Here is a 23,897-nt window from a genome sequence, read left to right as displayed (position 1 = left end):
ACATGCTTTCACTGCTCGGCGAGCACTCTCCGGCATTCCTGTTCCGGGAGCTGTTCCTCCGTCAGCTGCCTAACCCGGTACGCCTCGCCCTGGCAAGCACGACGATCACAGATCCCCGGGCCCTTGCCAGAGAAGCCGACAAGATCTCCGCCGCAGGACAGCGCATCGCAGCGGCGACATGGGACCCACCGCCGTCCGACGCAACACCCATGGCGCCCGAGCACCCGGCACGGTCGACGGCCGAACTGCCGACGCAATTGGCGGCCGCTCTACCGAGCCGACCACCTCCAGCACGACGACCGAGGCCTCCACCTGACCAAGCGTGGTGTTACTATCATGCCAGGTTCGGACAGAAGGCCCGGACATGCCGACCCCCGTGCACCTTCGGCAGGCCGGGAAACGGCCGGGCCGGCGTTCATTACCAGCCATGAGCGCCGGCCACACGGGCAACTTACTGTTCATCACGGATAAAGCGTCCGGACGGCGCTTCCTGTGCGACACCGGCGCCCAACTGAGCGTCATACCCGCCTCTGACCAGGACAGGCAATCCGCGGTTTGCGGCCCCTCCTTGGTTGCGGCCAACGGATCGACTATCCGCACCTTCGGCCCGCGCAACGTCACCCTCTGCTTCGGCGGCCAACGCTTTGCTTGGACGTTTGTAACCGCCAACGTGCCCATGGCTCTGCTAGGCGCCGACTTCCTCTGCGCACACGGACTGCTGGTGGACGTCCAACGGCGTCGTTTAATCAACGCTGAAACCTTCAGCTCCCTGGTATGCACATTGAGCAGCTCCGCGCCGACCGAGCTGGCATGCACCGTCCCGGCGGCGAACGAGTTTGCTCGCCTGCTCACGGAGTTCCCGGCCCTCACGCGGCCGACGTTTTCGGCCGTCGCAGTACGGCATGGGATCGAGCACCACATACCAACCACGGGCCCGCCGGTCTACGCCAGGGCCCGCCGCCTCGACCCAGCCAAGCTCGCCGTAGCGAAGGCCGAATTCGACGCGTTGGAGCACCTCGGCATCGTGCGGCGCTCCGATAGCGCGTGGGCCTCGCCACTGCACATCGTGCCAAAGCCGGGGGGTGGATGGCGCCCGTGTGGCGACTACCGCCGTCTCAATGACGCTACCACCCCGGACAGGTACCCGATCCCGCATATCCAAGACTTCTCCGCCCGTCTGGCGGGACGGGTCATTTTTTCGAAAATTGATCTCATACGGGGATATCACCAGGTACCTGTCAGGGCGGCCGACGTCCCTAAAACGGCAGTCATCACGCCGTTCGGCTTATTCGAATTCTTGCGGATGCCGTTTGGTCTCAAGAACGCGGCTCAGGCGTTCCAGCGCTTGATGGACGGCGTGCTGCGTGACCTGCCGTTCCTTTTCGTTTACCTGGACGACATCCTCGTCGCCAGCACGTCCCGGGCCGAGCACCTCCTCCACCTCCGAACACTGTTCGGGCGCCTCAGCGAGCACGGCCTCATCGTCAACCCGGCCAAATGCCACTTCGGCACGACGGCCGTTGATTTTTTGGGCCACCACATCACCAAGAACGGGGCCGTGCCGCTGCCAACCAAGGTCGAGGCCATCACCACGTTCCCGCGTCCCCGCACCATAAAGGCCCTGCAGGAATTCCTGGGAATGGTGAATTTTTATCACCGCTTCGTGCCCCGCGCTGCTCAACTCATGCGGCCCCTCTACGAAGCCCTCCGGGGCAAGCCGGCCAAGCACGACATCGCCTGGTCCGCAGCAATGGATGCGGCCTTCCAACGCTCAAAGCGGGCCCTCGCCGACGCAACACTGCTCGCTCACCCGGTGCTCAACGCTCCCATCGCCCTCACCACGGATGCCTCCGACTACGCGGTGGGCGCCGTACATGAGCAATGGGTGAACGGGGTTTGGCAGCCACTCGCTTTTTTCAGCCGGCAGCTCCGGCCGAACGAGCTCAAATACAGCACGTTTGACCGGGAGCTCCTCGGTCTACACCTGGCCGTCCGCCATTTCCGCCACCTCCTGGAGGGCCGACCTTTCACGGCGTTCGTCGACCACAAGCCGTTGGTTTACGCCATGGCCAAGGTCACGGAGCCATGGTCAGCCCGCCAACAGCGCCACCTCTCCGCCGTGTCGGAGTTTACCACGGACATCCGGCACGTCGCCGGCAAAAACAACGCCGTGGCCGACTGTCTTTCCCGGGCCAGCGCGAACGCGGTCCACCTGGGCGTGGATTTTGCGCTTATGGCGGCGGACCAAACCACCGACACCACGGTGCAAGCCCTCCGGGCGGCGGACACGGGCCTCCGCCTGGCCGACATCCCCTGCGCGGACACTGTCCTGCTCTGCGACGTCTCCCAAGGCCAGCCTCGCCCCATCGTGCCCGTCACCTGGCAACGCCGCATCTTCGCCTCCCTCCACGGCCTTTCCCACCCGGGCCGGAAAGCTTCCCAGAAGCTGGTGTCGGCGCGTTTCGTCTGGCACGGCCTTCGTCAGGACGTCCGCGATTGGACCAGCACCTGCACGGCCTGCCAACGGGCCAAGCTCCACCGACACACCCAGGCCCCGCTGGCACCTTTCACCGTGCCCGAACGACGTTTCGACCACGTCAACGTGGATCTGGTGGGCCCCCTCCCCCCGTCACGGGGGTTCACACACCTGCTCACCATGGTGGACAGGACCACCAGGTGGCCGGAGGCCGTTCCCCTCGTCTCCACCACCACCGCCGACGTGGCGCAGGCTTTCATCGCCACCTGGGTCGCCCGCTTCGGCGCACCGGCGGACATCTCGTCAGACCGCGGACCACAGTTCACCTCCGAGCTGTGGGGCGCGGTCACCCGCAACCTGGGGGTCAAGCTCCACCGTACTACGGCCTACCACCCCCAAGCAAACGGGTTGTGCGAGCGATTCCACCGCTCCATGAAGGCCGCGCTCATGGCCGGCCTTCAAGACGGCGGTTGGGCCGACCGGCTGCCGTGGGTCCTTTTGGGCCTTCGCACGGCCCCCAAGGAGGACCTCCAGGCATCCACCGCCGAGCTTGTCTATGGCCAGGTGCTACGCGTCCCGGGCGAATTCGTGCCCGACGCTACCAGTCCCTGGTCCGCAGCTCACCAGCGCTCGGACCTCCAGGAGGCCGCCCGACGGTTTGCCCCCGTGCCAACATCCCACCACGGTGACCCCCAGTCCTACGTCCCCCCAGCACTCCGCATAGCGGAGTATGTTTTTGTGCGTCACGACGCACATCGGTGGCCACTCCAGCCGCCGTACGACGGGCCCTTCCGGGTGCTGCGACGGGACGACAAGTCGTTCGTCATCGACATCGGCGGCAGGTCGGACCGGATTGCAGTGGACCGCCTCAAGCCGGCGCACGTGGACGTCGACCACCCACCACGGGTGGCCCTTCCGCCGCGGCGAGGCCGCCCCCCGTCCACGGTGCCCCCCACTCGACCGCCCACCACCTCACCGGACCCCCTCCCACGACCCGCCAGGGGTCGCTTCGGCCGGGTCATCAGGACCCCCCTCAAATTGACCCTGCCGGTGCAAGTCGATTCTAGGGGGACGTGTGTAGCGGCTGCCGCTGGGTTTTCACAATCGCCTTGCACCTATCAAGGACGCGGAGCGATCACCATGCCGGGCTCGTCCAGGACGCCCGGGCAGGCCCGCGCTCAACTTGCCAGGCCTCGGTCGGGACGCCCGGGCATGCCCGGGCATGCCCGGGCAGGCTCGCCCTCAACTTGCCAGGCCGCAGCCAGGACGCTGGGCCACGCCCCCTGGCACCGGGCCTGGGCAAACCCCCTGGGTTAATCGATATATATTGCTGCCCGATAAACGGGTTTTCAGAGTGCCTGAGTGTTTGGATTTCATTAAAGCAACTCGGATGAATTCTAGCTTTTTGTCGCGTCCATTCTTCCGATCGACGTGGGAGCCCCAGCTCCTTCAATAGTACATAAATTAACAATAAAAGAAGCTAAAAAACAATTTAAAATACAATAAAAAGCACATTGAAAATATATAAATATGTACGTACAGTATACTGTACGTACGCGCAACCGCGGGATGGGAAAGGGGCAATAGCGCCGCCACAAACTACACCATGGAATTGCAGCTGGCGCGGTTTTTTAAACCATTGATATTAAAATACAGAGTAGCCCATAACCACCAGGATTTTATGCTGATTCCGAATCTGTGTCAAACCTTTCTCCGATGTGTAGTTCTTGAGTTATAAGCGGACATCCAGACAGACACACACACACACACACAGACACTCCTCCTTTATATATAGAGATAACTAGCTTTTTCATTCAGGTAGAACTATTTATTTTGGTCGATAACAGCCACATTGTTTTCATGCAGCTAGTTCTCAAACTTAAAGCTCTGCCGGTCAATCGATGATGCATGTGAGGCTTTATATGGACAGGTGCAATGGGTCAGAAGATCCGAATATTTTGTTTTGTGTGGGGAGAAAGAATGACAAATCAAAGTTGACAACCAAGACTGACTGGACTGTTCTGCTTCTTTTTAGGATATGCACTGTATCTAATGAATTGTAACAACCCAGTGAAGTTACGTATCACAGTGGTCTCTGAGAATCTGAGAAGAATGCGTCACAAAATATGCTGGAATGAATGAATAAATAAATAAACTAGAACGGCACTCGGAAGAGCGCATACCTCTGCCAGGCTGAAGAGTTTATGTTTTGTAACCACCGATAGGCCGGATCTTGTTCCAGACTTGAACCAAAATCGAATTGGCTTGTCCTCGTCACGAAACCAAGTCGTCCACCTAGTTTTATCACAACTCGTCCATAACTTTTTGAGATATCGTGCTTAATATCATTTTTAGTCCTATCACTCAATGCCGAAGAATCACTTTAGAAAATATATTATCTGGATGCAGATCTTCACCAAAATGTAATAATTTTGTCCTCATTTCACACCGAAGCAATCCTCTAAATTTCATCCAAATCCATCCACAACGTTTTGAGATATTCTGCTCACAGACAAACAAACCTCCATCCACCCTCGAGCTCGTCCACCTTTGTGACAGAGGTAATAACTTTAAAACAAACACAAACAAACAATAGCTCAACTGTAATAATCAGATTCCAACAATACTGGCTAGAATGGAAGCGTGAAGAGTAAAGGCCCGCCAACCATACTAGACTGAAAGCCAAAAAAAGGTAGGTAGTTAGGCAGATAGGTAGACAAACAAGCAAAGTGGAAAAAAACCCACCAAACCAACAAAAATTCTACAATGGACAACACCGGTAGACACGGACACAAAAAAATGCAAAGAAGTCTATTCTGCTTACAGTGCCAGTGTTGGCAAAATGCACCTCTCTTATCAGAAAGTTTTCGTCTGCAACAATTTCATGTCGAATGTACGAGGTCTAGACACAGCAACGCGATCCAGCATGCACAAAGCTCAGCATGGCACCTAACCGCCCATTTCCCTTCGTAGCTACCAGCGTAGCTGTGTCCTGCTGCCTGGTCGAGCCTTTGGCGCTGGGCGATGTCGGCCAACTGTTGTCGGTGCGAGTCCTGCAGAGCGGCAAGTTCCTGCTGCCTCGAGTCCAACTCCCGGGCCAGCTGTGCTCGGAGCTCCTGGAAACACACCGAGTTATAAACTTGACGATCACTTAGATTCAAATAAATCATTAGAAATATACAGTAATTCACACTTAACTTCAGTAATGAGTACCATGTCTTACATACATCCGATTGGAATCCGAGAAATTTACAAATCGTTTTGAGAGTCAAGAAAACACAACATAAAAATAACAAAGCCTCATTACCGCAACAGTGACGCGCAGCTGCCGGAGTTCATCATCACTCGGGGCATTACCTCCGGCTGTCGTCTGAAACACAAGCCCCGACATTGCACATGATATCGATAAGACCCAACGGGATATGTGGTTCAGGACACAGAAAGGTGCTATACCTGTGCAAGCAGTCGCCAATGCTCCATCTCGGCTTCGAGTCGAGACACCTCATTGCTGAGCCGATGTACCTCTCCCTGGCTAGAAAGCAAGTCGCCGAAGTCCACATCATCACTGTGAAAGCCGGACGCACGGTGGACCTGAAGGGGCGAGTGTGAAGCTTCCCGGCAATCCTGATTTGCCGAACGAGCAAGCAGCTGCTCCTGTAGAGAAGCCTGCCTTGCCTTCAAATGGTTTATTTCCACCTGTGAGGTGGGATACAATTGAAAATCATACATCTGGAAGATGCACAAGGCACTGTCTGCCACATCTCACTTAATATGTACAATTTTGCATGAAAAAAAAAAAAAAAAAAAGTTGCAACATTTGCACCGAAGGACAGTGTGCTCCTGGATGCTTCACCATTTCACTGGAGTTTCTGTGATCCTGTCATCTTGGATACTGAATTTGAACATTTGTAAAATTTTAGTTAATTTGCAAAATGAAAATTGGTTTCAAAGATATAATATTACTCCTTGAGAAAATGATCCAATATTGTAAAGGCATAGCAACTAAAAAGCACGGAAGGGTCTTCATTGTGGGTCATAGTCATAGCAAACAGCATGTAATAGTATTGTTGCGGCTTTGAGAATCCTGCACGTTGTAATTGTTGTAAATATCACCCTTTGTAAATTGTAATAGTAATCCTTGTAAATACCTCCAATTGTGTAAAGATCAAAGGTCGTCCTTTTAGTTAGTCCATCGCACACACGTAGAGAACCATTGAACCTCTCTATAGTTATTTCTTATTCTATGTTAGTTTAAGGCTCTGTTTCCCATTAATTGACCTTGCATTGCACCAAATGAAATAAGATAGTTCCCTTTTTCAAGTTTCCCCCAAATCATCTCTTCAAAGTGCCAGTAACATTGGGCTGTTTTCTGCGGCGTTCGCCACCGTTGCATTGGGCTGTTTTCTGCGGCGTTCGCCACCGTTGCATTGGGCTGTTTTCTGCGGCGTTCGCCACCGTTGCATTGGGCTGTTTTCTGCGGCGTTCGCCACCGTTGCATTGGGCTGTTTTCTGCGGCGTTCGCCACCGTTGCATTGGGCTGTTTTCTTCACCCCAAAACTCCATTACGCACGCGGTCAACTCGGGGGAGAAGGGCGTGGCCGACCCATCGTCTTCAGGAGGTGGAGCCAGGAAGCCCTTGCGCCCAACCAGGACTCGGTGGGCACGGCTTGGTAGGGCGTGGCTATATAACCCGTAGAGGGAAGCCCCACCCAGGAGATGACCGAGGGAGCCAGAGGCATGCAGCGACACCGAGCCCCTGCCGCGTGCAACGAAAATACGTGTGCCTGCCGCCGCCTTGCTCGCTTCCAGCCCGGAGAGGACTTGCTTGCTGTGCCGCCCTGCCAAACCTTCCAGCCCTGTGGTCCCACCTTCCTCTCCCTCCAGTCAATCCAATCTGCAATTCCCTATTCGTGTGAGTGAGTTCATTCTGTCTGTATTGTCCTGGGTATAAGTAAGCTTGTATAAGTTAATAACTGCACTGTGTCTTCTATTTTTCCCTGTAAATTACATTTCTTTTCTTCTCTTGCTTTGGTTGTGTGTAAATAATTAATAAATCCCTGTGTTCTTTCTTTACCCCTTTTGCTTCTTCACATTCGGTCGCTTTAGAGGTTTCCACATTGAACACCTGTGGCACGATTTGGCCAACGTTTAGGATCGGGTTAGTCTTTGCTAATGGTTCGAACCGCGGGCTGCTAAAAACCGCTCGGCAAATAACATCTTGCCCGTGGTCTCGAACGAAGTTGCCCACCTGCCTTGTGGAGGGATTGCCGGAGGCGTACGGGAATCCCTTGACCAATCGCTTCGGGCAATCCCACCCCACGAGGGAGCGGGGTAGCTTCAGGAGCGGAGACGGTCAGCTTAACAAGACAAGGGGCTAACCACCTCTTGCTAAGGGGGAGAGCCGTACTCCGTTTCCGTAACAATTGGTGTCAGGAGTGGGATTCGGACCCGAAGTGCGCTTAACGCACTCAAAATTACGAGTGGCCAAAATTTTATTTTATATCCTAAATTTTAAAATCGTGCCATGGATAATCAAGGCGACCGGGTGCCGGTGGGGGAGTTAGAAGAGGGGATAGAATCGACCCAGGACCCCGGGGAGGCAGTGGAAATAATGGAGGAGGAGCGCAATACGCATTGGGTTGCGGGGGTTTCAGACGCACAAAATGGCGGCCTCGCGCACGATGTTGGGGGTGCACAGAGTGGCGGCGCCACGGAGGTCGAGCCCGCGGTGGCGGCTGGGGCCGCTGTGCCAAGCGGGTTTGACTTCAGATTATTCCTGACCCAACTGGATGCAAAAATGGAGAAAATGAGTGAGAAACTGGGAGGCCAAATTGGGAGGAGTGCAAGACCCGATTGGAGACAGAACACTGAAAGGCTGCCACCATATATTCGGTATGAGATCAGAGACCCGTGTCAGCTAACAGGATGATGGCCTAGCCTGGGTTCGAATCCCGACCTAGCTATAAACTACCGTTCTGGTGCTTCGCAGGCAGGGCCATTCATCAATGTGTGTGCCGTTGCTCAGATGGCCATTAAACTGGCGTCCTGTCTGCTGGTATCAGTTGGTGGGCGTTAAGGATCCCACCAAGTCCTTCGCGAAGAGTAGGCGAGTTATCACTGGCACCATCAACAAATGACAGATTCTGCCCTAACCTACAGAGGGAATTGCATCAGTGACACAGCCGCACCCTCAGTCGATGATGCTAACCTGCAGTCTTGTGCTGCATAGGAAAGGAGAGACCCATATCATCGATATCACCCACCATCACATCATGGGTAATGCCAATGACTTTGCAGTGCTTTTGACTCTTCAAGAGACAAGTGGGACAAAGAATGTCAAGCCCACAAAGGAGAGCAATAAATCTACTGAGCTGTGAACAAATGCTTCATAAGCGAAGAGTAGTTCGGCATAAGCAAGGAAAGAACTCGACTAATTGGAAAATACCAATTATTCACCTGGTTTAGACACCTTGAATTTTTTTGAATTCACCAGCTTGAATTTTTGGTCTGCTTGGGAAAGATTGTGGCCGATAATGAGGCCCAAGGGTTGTACAGAACAATCTTCTTCCAAGCGTTGATTAAAGTAGTAGGAATCCAGATTGGATTTCTCCCTAAATACCTCCTGAGGCTGCTTGTCTTATACAAGAACAACGCAATGTCAGCAAAAATGGCTTCACATTAAAAATATAGCTTGACATTTATTTTGAGCTTGGAGAGTTCACCAAAGCAATGATTCATTTAATAATAATAATAATAATAATAATAATAATAATGTTAATAAAAACTGGGAGCAGTGATGCCCCGGGGGCCAAGACGCCCTATTCTGATTGGACAAGTGCGCGACAACATCCTTGACAAAGGCAGCCCGGACCCGATTATGCAAAGTTAGAACTGAATCAATCGAAAAATGAAGGAGGTGCATTTAAGAGATTTTTCATGAAATCCGATATGGCTGCCATGTCACGTGACTTATGACATCATCCTTGGGATATACATCAACTCAAGTTGCATACTATAAGTGGTCCAAGCGTCAACTCAATCGATCGAAAAATGAAGGAGATATGTGTCTGAAAGGCTTTCATAAATCCAATATGGCTACCTCGTCACGTGACCTATGATGTCATCCAGAGGATATACATCAAGTCAAGTGGCACACTATAAGTGGTCCAAGTTTCAACTCAATCGATTGTAAAATTAAGGCGCGGATGCATTTTGAAGGTTTTCATAAAAGCCAATAGAGCCGCCTTGTCATGTGACCTATGACATCATCAATTTTGCTTTCTTTTTCATCGCCAAACCATGTGACCGATCAAAAAAAACATCCATATTCAAGTACCTATTGATGCGTAGATGCCACAAAAAATGTTTGATGATAATTTTTTGTTTACCTCAACGTATCTGCCAAACCACATCCGAGCCGATGGGAATGCAGAAAACCTGAGGCCTCAGCACAGATGGAAATGTGGAAAAGGACGCCCCAGAGGAATCCCAATCCTACTCCATGACATCACGGTAATACTACAGAAGGATTTCCAGGCAATCTCTCCAGAAAGAACTGTGATCTATCTGCAATGAATAACCAGAGCTGTCTGCAATAATGTTCCAAAGTAATGAATACTTTCTCACCTTTATTTATTTAATTTTCAATGAGCACACAGTGACACTGTATGAGGTTGCCTATCAATGGGATGAAGACTGTACAGCATAAGGCCAATCATCCGCAACATGTAACGAAAGTGTGACATGTAGAAAAACAAAAAGATAATCAATCCCGATAAATAAGAGGATCAGTCCAAGGACGGTGCCTTGTGGGATGCCAGTCTTGATGATAGATCAGAAGAAAAGATGCGATCACGAACGACACTTTAATTGTATGCACTCAAGATTGCTGGATAGGACCCCAGGATGCCAATGGCAATGACAACCTGGTGGCGGGTAGAGGCTCTATTGCAAGCACAACATACATCTCCGAAGATGGCGGTTATCTCTTGCTCGAGGTACAGTCTCCATCTTTTACTACGATACAAACAGCATGTCCTAGTGAAGTTTGATCAACAGGATGGACAACACTAATGACTCGATTGAAATCTGCTGAAATTATGGATTTTATCATTTTGCTAACGATTCGGGGAGGAGGGGAGAGTGGAGGGAATAAATAAATAAATTAATAAACAAGAAGACGTCATGCGTAGCACGATACTTGCAAAATCAACCCCCCCCCCCCCCCCCTCCAAAAGTTTTCCATTGATACAGCAAATTGTCCATTCCATGAAGATTAAAATTTACAATCTTGATCAAAGCTCGGGTCAACAGGATGAAAAGTGACGATTTTTCAGATGAAAAATGATTTTGGAAGGTTGACCTTGAGTTGACCTTTGACCTTTTGACCTCAAAAAAAAGTTGGTTTCCCTATTTAGTGACTCAATGTGCAAATGCTGTTCAATTTTCAAGTCAATCGGATGAAAATTGGGGATATTAAAAATTTGGCCTATGTTGACCTCAAAAATAGATGGTGGTTGAATTCAGTGACCATCTATCTATAATTCCACTAATCTCTGTGTGTATGTTTGTTTGTTTGTTTGTTTGTCTGTGACCGCTGTTTCTCGACAACTACCGGTCCGATATACTTGAAACTTGCCAGGTATATTGCTGGGGACCCGAGGATGTGCCTTTTCAAGGTTTCATATTAATCGGACAATTACTTACCGAGCTATGTCCAAAAAACGATTCGACCAATCAGAGAGCAGCGAGCTATCGCGTGTGCCGAACGTGGCGAACACACTCTGCCTCGGATGGCACATTTGAGAGCGTATTCATTTATTTCACGTTGGCAAACTATGTTGCCGTTAAACTATGTTTTAAAACTAATTAAAACTAATTTGCGATTCATCGTAACTGCGATTTGCGACCTTCCGGACAGTCAAATGAGGACGTCACTTCCGGACTTACGTAGCGGCTAGCGGGCGCCATTTGGAGGAGCTGGGAGGACTCAGTCGTGATAGAGTGAGCCTGAGTGAGTATATCAAGACAAGAACAAGATCTAGAAGGAGGTATGTACGGTGCGATTCATATAATATATTGTTTAGTTATCGTCGATGAGGAATTTGGGGGCCCGATTAACTGCAGCGCCATCCGAGCTGCGGCGTCGGGACGATACATTCATTGTACGGTAACATCACGCACTTACGGGCACGTCCTATATATATAGTCCTATATATATAGTACCAATCAGAGAGCAGCGAGCTATCGCGTGTGCCGAACGTGGCGAACACACTCTGCCTCGGACGGCACATTTGAGAGCGTATTCATTTATTTCACGTTGGCAAACTATGTTGGCGTTAAACTATGTTTTAAAACTAATTAAAACTACTATCTATAATTCCACGGGTCCGATAAAAAACACCGTACTCGCAAGCAGTTCGCTTTGGACCAAACCATTTCATGTAAATAGAGGGGGGGGATTGTCACCATACTCGCAAGCCGTTCGCTTTGGACCAAACCATTTCATGTAAATAGAGGGGGGGGATATAATTTTAGATATATATATAGTACGGGCATGCCCTAGTATATATAAATCCTCTTAGAAGTTCAAGTCAATCAAATGAAAATTGGTGATTTTATAAATTTGGCCCATGTTGACCTTTTGGCCTGTGTTTACCTAAAATATAATACGTGGTTGAATTCAGTGACCAGATATGGAATTCCTCTTCAAATTTCAAGTCAATCGGATGAAAATTGAGGATTTTAGAAATTTAGCAAAGTTGGTGACCTTTGGCCTATGTTGACCTTTTGACCTATTGACCCCAAAAACAATAGGCTTCTTACTTTTGACCAACTCCACCATTTGGTGAAGTTTCGTGAAGATCGGTTGAAAATTGTGACCTGTAAGCCGGTGACAGACAGACAGACAGACAAACAAACAGACAAAACCACAAACACAACCGACCAATATACTTGAAAAATCTTCGATTTTGCAAGTAATAAATGAATGAATTTATGAATGGCCAAATGTTTAGTGGATTAGAGACCTTTTATTGATTGGAGCTTGGTTTGCCAGCTCTCAAGGAAACATGGAAGCTACGATGGAGTCGGACTAATGCTCGGGCTACGGGAACACGTTGACGTTCGATTGTGGATGCTTTCTGGTTCTTATGCGATGATGTCAATAATATTAATCAGACCAAATGCAGCCTCCATTATGGAAACTCTGAACCAAAATGGGAACACAAACACCTGGAGCAAATGACAATTCTCGGTACCAGATTTCACAACATAGCTTCGTGGGATTACAAGGATATTAGTAGGCCGGATGAGGGATGACACGATATTCGTACAATTTGATACTCATACAATGAAGAGGGTTCAAAATGACCGTGCAAGGATGTTGCTTCCCTTCTCTTTTCCCATAACTGTAAAAGCTCCTGGAGTAATCAATTATATCAAGCAGGAAACACATTCGGGGGACAAAAAAAAAGAAGCTTTCAACAAATCACATAAACGAAGGAAGGACAAAGAGATGTTGCACGGATTAGTTGTAAGATCTGAGTGAGATTCCCCCCAAAATATGCGAGGATACACCAACTCGAGCATGGCACATCATCAAATATTTCCTCTGGAGCATTTACCAGAATTTGTTGCTTCGTTTTGATAAAAAGTCACTTCGCTTCAAGCAAAAACTAATTATCATCGGTCATTGTACCTTTTGGCTTAAGAGCACAAAGCAAATGGACAAATCGATGGTTTCCATCTGCTCCCATAAATCTTTCCACCATAATCTGGGACTTTTCATCGTGGGCTCTCACATCTTCAGGCCCTCCCGTTAGCTGCCGGCAGAAATGTGCAACACGCGATCGCCCTGTATTAAAGGAAGAGGGATGCGGCAAAGCGAGAAGAAAAAGTGCAGCATAAATATCCAACGTCCCCCAATGGCTTGAACTCATTTTACAGGTACCTGTGTGGGAAAGCAAGCGGAGGTTCGGACACCAAAGAACAGTGGACATCGAAGGCTCGGTGAGTCGTTAAGGCCGGAAATTATTGAAGCAGGAACAGCCCCCTCTGCACAGTTTGGTGGCCTACCTCAGGGTCTCTGTGCTGGATGTCCAAGACCGACAACGCGTTGAGCCGATCATCTCGCATCCTCTGGCAGTGACTGACGAACTAGACTGTGCTGGTGCTTCTTCCCTCCCCACACCTCGCCCTTTGCACACACACTTCCTCCTCACCACCCCCACCAGCTCCCCACCCTTCCCAATCCATAAAGCACTCATCTCGGAGCGACCACGCTGAACCACTGACTTTCCACCCCCACCATCACAGCCACACCCGGCTTGCGACTGCAATGCTGGCCATGCCAGAAGGTGATGAGACGCATGATTGCAACATTTACAGCACGACTTGGAACGAAACAACCAGGTGCACCGACAACAGCTGAACAAATATCGTATACTGATAAGCAAATTATTAACTGTGGTACACAAGGAAATGTAAAAAATAAAATAAAAACAGAAATGAAGTTCAGATGCAATAAGAGGGGATTTGAGCGATGTGTGTCGTTAACCACATCCCATTCAACTTATCCATTACTATGGAATACTTTATGTGCTCTTTCCTGCCCAGGCGTTAGAACTGTATGTTAACGTCGGAATTAGCTACATCGAGAATCTGGTCCAGAACCTGGGCCTGCTCAAAGGCGAGGACGTTGGCAGTCCACGATACTTCCTCCAGCCATTTCCGCCAAAATGTAAAAAGGAATGGCAGCTCCAAAAAGCTCGCTACTAAGCCATCGAGCACTCCAAACTACCAATCACACGTGAAATGGTTAACTCGAGCTAATGGAACGAAACGTAAATGACAGCAACGAGTGGTGAGAGCCTGCCCGAATTACCCTTTGAGGTCATGCTCTGCATTGTACATCCCCAGGGCTGTCTCGTGGCAATTACCCTCGGAAAGGCTGATGGATCTGCAGCTCTCTGGCACTCTTGGAGCCACGGCCCATTCATTAAATGGTGCAACATTATTTGCCTTGCACACGGTGCCGCATTGCCAAAACGCTTAAAAGCGACGGACGGAGCGGCAGGATGAGGTGGTGTAAACTCCTGGGCACAAACACGAAGTGGAAACAGATATGTGAAGACCTTGTTTTGTATACAAAATGCAAGTCCGTGGAAAATCATGGGGACAGAGGGTAAAATGGCAACGTAGCGATGGTGGGGCCACAGTTGGACAACAAGCAAGGGAGAGAACAAACGGGAAAAGAAGAGAGATGGGAGGGGAGGAAATACTGCAACCTGTAAGTTAGAGGATTGGCTTAGGTAGGGTACGAATGTGGGTAAAAATATATCTGGTATGGATGGGGGAAGGGAGTTACATGAAAGGGACCTGGTTGAAACCCTGGAGCGAACGGAGCGATTGAACCGTCCCAGTAAGACAGTTCCATAAACGTGTGAAAAGAGGAAGGTGTGCAACGGGGTGGGGTTGCGGGAAGAACGTGTGCATCTGGGAAAAAATTGAGGAGTATCGGAAGACCCATAGGGCACAAGGAGCACCGGACCGGAGGAGAGGCGACGAAAAACTCTACATTGTGAAATCGTCTGCCCGTGTCCAATGTCAGGTCAACTCCATTCGAGTCGTTCAAGTGCGCTGCCCATCACTACCTCATGTGCACTTCAACAATCTCTTCTACACTCGCCAAACATTTCCCGTTTTGTTCCTCTCCAGGCCATTGTCTTTCCTCCTTGTGCATGTTCATTACCCCCTTCCACCCTCCACATATCTTGATAGTCTGCAAACCTGCAGTCCTTTGTCATTTAAATCAACGATAAGCCGAGACCCTTGCAAAGAAAACAAACAAACAAAGAGACCACCGACTTGTCTGCGATGTGAGAGCAACAAGTCTCGTACTTCAGTCTACTTCAGAGAGCAACAGCAACAGCACTTCATTTAACAACTACTTCAGCAACAGACTGAAGAACTGAGGATAATGGCAACATCATTTGAAGTCTAGATTGCCTTTACAATGGCATCATTTAACAAGCATTCTGAGTATTGCGCTGCAATACATGTCCCCTACCAAAGTTCAAAGTGCCATAACTTTGTCAAAAATGATCGAATATGCAAATTTATGCACGGTTGATGCTGGTTTTCAAACTTGATCTGAGGTATGCTGAGACACATGTGTGTCACGCCTCGCCTCGTTGATAAGCCCGCAAGGTCGCTCCGTGGAGCAGCCTGCACGTATTGCACTGTGTGAATTATATAAATTATTACCAACTCACGGTCTGAGGTACTAGCGATTCAAGAGATATCCATTTTAAAAAAATATTTTCGTTTAATTAACGATATCTGCCAAACCACGTGCCTTATCGCAAATTCCAAAAGGACATTTTAGTAGACTGACATGCTGAACAGATTTGTGAAGTTTCCCCTCGATTGGATCAAAAATGAGGGAGGAACTCGGTTTTAAAGGTTCATGCTTAAAAACGTCATAACTCTGAAACCATGCGACGCATGACGTCATGCTCGCTGACTTTTTTGTTTGTCATGGGTATGCGATTCTGCCTGCAAAGTTTGGCCTCGATCTGTTCAGCCGTTGCAGAGAAAAAGGGAAAAACAATATGGCGACCGAACCACGTGACGTCATAATTACCATTAAAATATTCTACAGACCGAGTCCATCATATGGTGAAAATTTTATCTCAATTGGTCCCATTATTGCAGAGAAATTGGTTTTTAAAGGAAATTAAAACTTAAAATGGCACTGAGTTAAGGATCATCAGAATTATCAGAATTACCAAAGTTCAAAGTGCCATAACTTTGTTAAAAATGATCGAAACGTCGTGAAGTTCGAACTTGACCTGTAACTTATCATGAGGAAACCATGTGCCAAGTTTGAAATCATTAGCATTAAGCGTTTAGAAAAAAAGTCCGGAAAACTGTTCTTTGCGTGACGGACTGACGGACTGACAGACGGAGGGACGGCGTGCAAACCTATAGTCCCCTCCGGTGTACACCGGTAGGGGACTAATAATAACAAGAAGAACAAGAGGGAGAATTGCTTTGCAATACATGTCTCCCACCGATGTGATATTTTATAAGTACCACACAAGAATAACTGAAGAGTTGATGAAACGCCCGAAACTCAAACTTGTTCTGTAACTTATCATAACAAAGCCATGTACATGTAAAGTTTCAGTTAAATATGTTAAAGGGTAAAGACAAAAAGTCTGAAAACCACAGGTGGGACGGACGGACAGATGGATGGACGGACAGAGAGCAAACCTATAGGCCCCTCCATTGAAATTGAGCTGTTAGCAATGTGAAGCTGATGATGCGCCATCACAAATCCCCACCCTTCCCTCCTAAAGCAAAGTTGAAGGATGGCAAAAATTCCCACCAGGAATGACCAAATATGAAATTTGAGTGTAAATTTTTTTCCCGTTTTGACTTGTGACCCCTAAGTCCCCTCGATACTGGACGTTGTGCTCAACAGTAAATCGTGAGTTGTCTCCTACCCATATCACGCTGTTATGAGGATTCACAAAACCAGATAAAGTAAACTTTGATACATCTGACCACAAGATCCTGTTCTGCAAATCATTGTCAATATCCATTAACCCAAGCAATGTCTCACATGCCTCAACGCACCTGTAAAAATCATCCCCAGATAGTTGGTGACATCAGATATCTGGGACATGAAAAGGGGTAAAATCCAAAAACAAGTTTCATATTTCATGCGTCCCTCAATGTTTATTGCAAATACAAAGTTTCATTAAAAAATGTTTTAAAATCTGCTCGCAATTGCATTTTTGGTATTTGACCTTTTGAGCCACCCCAGGGGGCACTGCCAAAAATAATAGTGCTCTTGCCAAATGGTGATCACAACTACCAAGAGTTTGGTGAATTTCTGCAAAACCGTTTAGGAGATAGCGTGGCGGACGGACAGAGCCGATTACAACAGTCCCGTTTGTTTTTTTGTTTTTTTAATGCGGGGATAGTAAGATTACCTTTATAAGGAATTTTCAGGCAGGAAGATTTTGGGCCCATCAAAGGCTACTGCTCTTATTACCAACCTATGGTTGCCTGTCCGTGCTCCAGCCTTCTAAAATGCTGAGTATCAAGCAAGGAAGTAGTACGGACCATTTTTAAAGTCTTTGGTATGACTCGGTCAGCGTTCGAACCGTCGACCTCTCAAACTCGGAGGACACTCTAACAATTACACCACCGAGGCTGGTACCAATAAAATTCCCAGATAAGAAAACTAGTTTGTTTGTTTTTCCACCACAAAAAGTACAAAACAAACCCACAGCACGATGCTTGGGTTAGGAAAAACAACCATTTGCTTCAATGGTATGAGAGAAGGTGAGCCAAATCCCATTGTCGTAGAGAACGGCTAACTGACGACTGAGAAAAAGGAATAGGTACAGCGTTAAACACAAATCACACAACATGTTACAAAGTGTTTTGTGAGGCCTGGCAAGGTGGCCTAGAGGTAGGTATGCATACCCTTCTCTGGACTGTCCAGTCTGGGTTTGAATTCCGACCCAGCTATAAACTGTAATCCTGGTGTCGTGCATGCAAGGCGATGAATCGTTCGCCGTCCCTCGGATGGGTGTTGGGCCCACCTGCAAGCACCATGGACATTGGTGCACGACGTTAAAGATACTTCAGCGTCTTTCACGAAGAGTATACAATTGGCCAGCACCCTGAACTTACAAATACCTGAGACCTCATCAGTCGAACATCACGCCTGGCCAACCGGTTCGTGAAAGACTTGAGCCAAAAACGTTCCGACTCCTCAAAAAGGTGAGAATAATTGGGGTCAACAAAGTAGTCGTACCAAAGTGCTTTGTGAACACCACTGTGACAGACTACAGTACAGTATTTACACTCTTGAAGGCTCCCGTGGCAGCAGCTCTTTAGAATCGAGGAATAAACCTCTTATGGTGCAAGCCGACAATGGACCATCCTTTCGTGATTTAAATTAAAACCTCAAAAAAAAAACACAAACTGACACGTAAAGTGGAGTGCGTGAGATTCAAAAGCAAGGAGACATTGTCATGACCGACTGTACTTGCTGTTCTCACGAAATATCCACCGTTCAGCACGAATATCGACACCAAAAAAAAAAAACTAAAAAAAAAAAATCCATTGAACAAGCTTTGGTCTTGCAATTTGATCGAGTTCCTTTGTTTAGAAAGGACGTCACAACTTGTAGTCAGACACAAAGGTTAAGTCTTTGTTTTTGTATCATTATGCTTCAATGAGATAGTTTAGTATCAAGCCAGACCTCAGGAAGTAGACCTGAGACCCCGACTAAGACTCTCAGAAGCTCAAAAGTCCAGAAGAGGCTGCGTCATTGCTATGCATGTTTTAGAAGGGATTAAATAAATAAATTATTATATATTCAGTAGCCCAACTCCAGAAACGGAGACCACGGTGATCTAGCGTCTGAAAGGTCACCGGCTCCATCCGAGTGATATCGAGACTCACGTACGGGCCATCGTGATGGAAAAGGAGGAGAAACGCTTCGGTCTGATACTGCATTACACGGAACCTGGAGGTACCTCTTTGTTCTGAAGCTGTGCACGGTACTCGGCAGACAGACGAGTAAGCTGCAGCTCAGCAGATGCCTTCTGTTCTTGTAGATGCTCACACTGCATACCGGAGCACGCACAGTAAGCGTATGAGTAAGGTGAACGTGAAAAGGCAAAGCATGTCACTGAACATGGTCTCTTCCATCATACATCAAACACAAAGAACAGGGAAGGGGTTTTTTTTGTTTTGTTTTTAATTTTCTCACTCCTTTTCACAATAAATCGATCACGACCTTTGACCTCAGGTTCCAAAAAATAAATACATAAATAACATCCAATCAATGTGTTACTTCGACTTAATACCACTTATATTGATATGGTAACCGAGTGGTTTGGAAATGACAGAAGATGAGAGAAATAAAATCACCAAGAGTCAAATGGCTTTACAACCACGGATGACTGGGCCCTCATGTGATCATTAACAACAATAGGTAACTGGTCAGGTGATGAGAACCACAAGGTCAGGCGATGAGACCCACAAGGTCAGGCGATGAGAACTAAAGTTGGGTTAGACTTCCTTCCTCCCTACCCACTACCCCACCTCACCCAGCAACGGATTTAAGGGTCGGGGCTAGTGGTGAACCATATATGTGGGGGGTGGGGGAGGAGGCATACATGGGAAGCAAACCCTAAGATTGAGACAGAGAGTGAGCGATGAGATCATCCTTGCTAGGGGTCTGGGGGCCGCTAGATCCCCAAGGGTTCTAGAGGCAGTGCATCCTGTGGGGATCAGGGAGGTGAAGCCCCTACAAACTCGAGGGTTTTAGATCTTACACATATTTGAGATCATTTCCCTGAGAAGCAATTCAGTTTTCCCATAATGATATTAGATTCCTCTTTCATATTCAAGCCTGGTGTTGGGCTAGCGGCTAGGGTGCCAGCTTAGGATCCTAGGATCCTGGGTTCGAATCCCGGTCGATCGCTGAATTAACGCCAGGGGGGTTGACTCAGCCTGTCATCCTTCCGAGGTCGGCAAATTGAGTACCAGTTCACTGGTAATTCCCTGTTTGTCGTAAAAAAAGGCGACAAAAAGGGTTGGCGGCAGGAAGGGCATCCGGCCGTAAAACATTGCTTCAAAATGCGATCCAAAAAACAACAACAACCACGGTCCCCGAAAAAGGCCAACCCCCGCTTGCGGGGAAAAATGGCCTCTAAAGGTGTTTTTTTTTTTTTTTTTCATATTCAACTCGTTACACTCTCGACCTCCTGATATTAATCTCATTATTGAATCTCACGTTACATGAATAAAAAAAACTTTTTAAAAACCACCTTTAGAGGCCATTTTTCCCCGCAAAGCGGGGGGTTGGCCTTTTTCGGCGACCGTGGTTGTTGTTGTTTTTTGGTCCCCTTTTTGAAGCAATGTTTTACGGCCGGATGCCCTTCCTGCCGCCAACCCTTTTTGTCGCCTTTTACGACAAGCAGGGAATTACCAGTGAACTGGTACTCAATTAGCCGACCTCGGAAGGATGACAGGCTGAGTCAACCCCCCTGGTTTTTTTTGGGGTTTTTTTGTTTTTTTTCTCACTCCTTTTCACAATAAATCGATCACGACGTTTGACCTCAGGTTCCAAAAAAAAATACAAAATACATAAAAAATAAATACAAAATACATACATGAATGTCCTGTTGAATTTAGCAAAGGAACGGGGAGAAAGAGTATGGTGGAAGAGGAGGCAAGTGTGGCCCAGTGGTGAAGGTCACCACTATTTCCACCCATAAATATGGCACAGCCCTACACCTACCTACCCCCTTGCCCTCTATTTTGCAGTGGTATCGCTAGTCTCAAAATGGGTCATTGCTCCGATGGAAAAGACTGAGATAAAAACAAACTTTATTGAATAATTAACACAGCTTCATAAATTTACCTCAACTAGCCCTATGGGTGGGGCTTCAATTGGGAGGCCCAAATGAAAAGGCAAAATATCAGAAATTGAAGGCTTTTTTATTTTATACGATTCATATAAACATCCGTTGAATCATATCACATGCAAATCATCAAAATCTAAACAGGACATCGCGCCCATTTTGAAAAAAGATTGAATTCTGCAAAACGGAAGCGGCCGCTACACGTCTTTCTCAGTCGCACGTTTATGTGTGAAGAGTGCACGCAGAATCTGTAACACGGAAGCGGCCGCTACACCTGTTTCTCAGTCGCTTTGCACACGCTGCCGTGTTACTTCGGAGCCGCACGTTTATATAGGAAGAGTTCGTCAGGAGTTGATCTACTCTCTCCTGGTACGTAGAATAAACAGTATTTGTAGAATTTCAACAAAAGCCACATCACTGTTCATATCGGTAAATATTATTCCATCGTGTTTGGAAAAACTGGAAAACTTGGAAAAACAATATAGCCTATTTTACTCCAGGGGGTCCTAGGAATACCCCCCCAAAATATCGTTGCGATCAGTTCAGCCGTTTTTGCAGTACCTTTGAATAGACGGACAGACAGACGGACATTTGGTGAAATATAGTAAGATTAGCCGCTCCAGACTCGCCTACAAGTCGTCTAGCCTGGGTTTGAATCCCGACCCAGCTACACAATCTCATCCCGGTGTTTCACAGGTAGGGTGACCGATTCAACAAGGTGTATGCCTTCCCTCAGATGGACGTTAAACGGGCCGTCCCATCTGCCAGCATTAGTTGGTGGACGTTAAAGATCCCAGGTGTCCTTCCCAAAGACAAGCGTGTTGTTGGCAGCATCCTAGTCAAGTTCAAATTTTCTGCCCCAACCTACAGGGGCACTGCATCAGCAGTACAACCGCATCCTTGCAAGAAACGACGGTAACCCTCAGCCACGTACTACATACAGTCACGTGAAAAAGTAAGTACACCCCATGTAAAGTTCTGACTTTTTCAACATATTTCAACATACAGCTATTTGATCTTCGTTTCAACAATATTGATAGATAAAGGTGATATAACATAACAAATATCATGAAACATTTACATTTTGAAGTACACTGTATAATTTAAATAAACATAAATGCAAATTTCCCATGTGGAAAAAGTAAGTACACCCCTACATTTATCACTACTTCAAATGCCTAAAATTAGAATCAGGTGCACCAACTCAGGTGCAAATGATTAGAACATCGTTAGAGAGGATCTTGGAGGAACCTGTCTTATTTAAACCTCAGACATTTCGTTTGGTTTGCTCTTTGTTGTTGAAGTGTGCAGCGTCACCATGCCTAGATCAAAAAAGCTCTATGAGGCCTTCAGAAAGAAGGTTATAGCTGCCTACGAGTCTGGGAAGGGATTTAAAAAGATCTCCAAACAATTTGAAATCAATCATTCGACTGTCCGGAAGATCATCTACAAGTGGAGAAGATTCCAAACAACTGCCAACTTGTTCAGGCCAGGCCGCCCCAGCAAGTTCAGCCCGAGGGCAGACCGCAAGATGCTGAAAGAAATCTCTAAGAACCCCAGAATGTCATCACGGGACCTACAGGTAGCTCTTGCCACTGTTGATGTCAAAGTGCACGAGTCTACCATTAGAAAGAGGCTGCACAAATTTGATCTACATGGGAGGTGTGCCAGGAGGAAATCTTTGCTGTCCAGAAAGAACATCAGGGCAGGACTAAAGTTTGCCAATGAACACCTAGGCAAAGACCAGCACTTCTGGAACAATGTGCTCTGGACAGATGAGTCAAAGGTAGAGCTATTTGGCCACAGTACCAGAAGACATGTTTGGCAAAAACCAAAGACAGCATTTGACCACAAGAACCTGATACCAACTGTAAAGCATGGTGGTGGAAATATTATGGTTTGGGGCAGCTTTGCTGCATCAGGGCCTGGGCAGCTCACCATCATAGAATCCACTATGAATTCTTCATTGTACCAGAGGGTGCTTGAGGATAATGTGAGGCCATCTTCTGTCGGAAAGTTGAAGCTCAACCGAAGGTGGATCTTGCAACATGACAATGACCCTAAACATACCAGTAAATCCACCAAGGAATGGCGGAAAAGAAAGAAATGGAGGGTTCTGGAATAGCCAAGTCAAAGCCCGGATCTAAATCCCATCGAGATGTTGTGGGAGGATTTGAAACGAGCTGTGCATGCAAGAAACCCCTCAAACAACGCACAGCTGAAAGAATTCTGCATGGAGGAGTGGGCAAAAATTTCTCCCAGTCGATGTAAGAAACTGGTAGACAGTTATAAGAAATGCCTACTTGAGGCTGTTTCTGCCAAAGGGGGCAATACCACCTATTAGAGCCAAGGGTTTTCTTACTTTTTCCACATGCGAAATTTGCATTTATGTTTATTTAAATTATACAATGGACTACAAAATGTAAATGTTTCATGATATTTGTTATATTATATCACCTTTATCTATCAATATTGTTGAAATGAAGATCAAATAACTGTATGTTGAAATATGTTGAAAAAGTCAAAACTTTACATGGGGTGTACTTACTTTTTCACGTGACTGTACGTACAACGAGGTGCGATATGGCATATGGAGGACCGGCACGGTCACGCCTGTCCTCAATACATCCATCTAACCTCATTCCCATTTCAAGGGCGGTACCCTTGGAACGTCATTACTGCATTAATCCCGTTGTAATGTAACCGTGTGAGAAACAGCTTCATCACCTCTGCCTTTTGGGCTGCACACAAGACCTCAAGCTCCCTCTGTCGCACTGCATGATGGTTTGGATTGGTTGCCACATCTACACGCAGAAAAAAACACAAACAGAACATCAACAGAAAATAAAACATCTTTACACTTAATTCATTTTCCTTATGATGTTATAAATGTCTGACGTCGTGGAGTCCAGGGCCTTTCCCCAAAGAAACACCACAAATTCCACCACCAGCAGCAATAAAAA

The 23,897-nt window shown here is 47.6% G+C and overlaps 1 protein-coding gene across 4 annotated transcripts in view; it reads right to left on the bottom strand.

The window, feature by feature from the left end:
- The window catches only part of TRIP11 (thyroid hormone receptor interactor 11), a 95,060-nt gene that overhangs the window by 61,900 nt on the left and 9,263 nt on the right, over positions 1-23,897 (bottom strand). For 2 of the 4 annotated variants that reach the window (XM_068128137.2, XM_068128138.2), the window contains exons 2-6: positions 23,662-23,738; positions 19,039-19,128; positions 5,930-6,172; positions 5,784-5,846; positions 5,454-5,592 (exon numbers count right to left, since the gene is read on the bottom strand). In XM_068128137.2, coding sequence (XP_067984238.2) covers positions 5,454-5,592; positions 5,784-5,846; positions 5,930-6,172; positions 19,039-19,128; positions 23,662-23,738 — 612 coding nt within the window. Of the gene's footprint in view, positions 1-5,453; positions 5,593-5,783; positions 5,847-5,929; positions 6,173-13,175; positions 13,332-13,427; positions 13,684-19,038; positions 19,129-23,661; positions 23,739-23,897 lie in introns of those variants that run through there. The other 2 variants (XM_068128140.2, XM_068128139.2) reach the window with 2 other exon arrangements.

Source organism: Myxine glutinosa, chromosome 9 (genome assembly GCF_964187855.1).
Source record: "Myxine glutinosa chromosome 9, kmMyxGlut1.1, whole genome shotgun sequence".
NCBI lineage: Eukaryota > Metazoa > Chordata > Myxini > Myxiniformes > Myxinidae > Myxine > Myxine glutinosa.
Note: the sequence above shows the minus strand (reverse complement) of the source record. Positions and strands in the feature narration are given on the sequence as shown.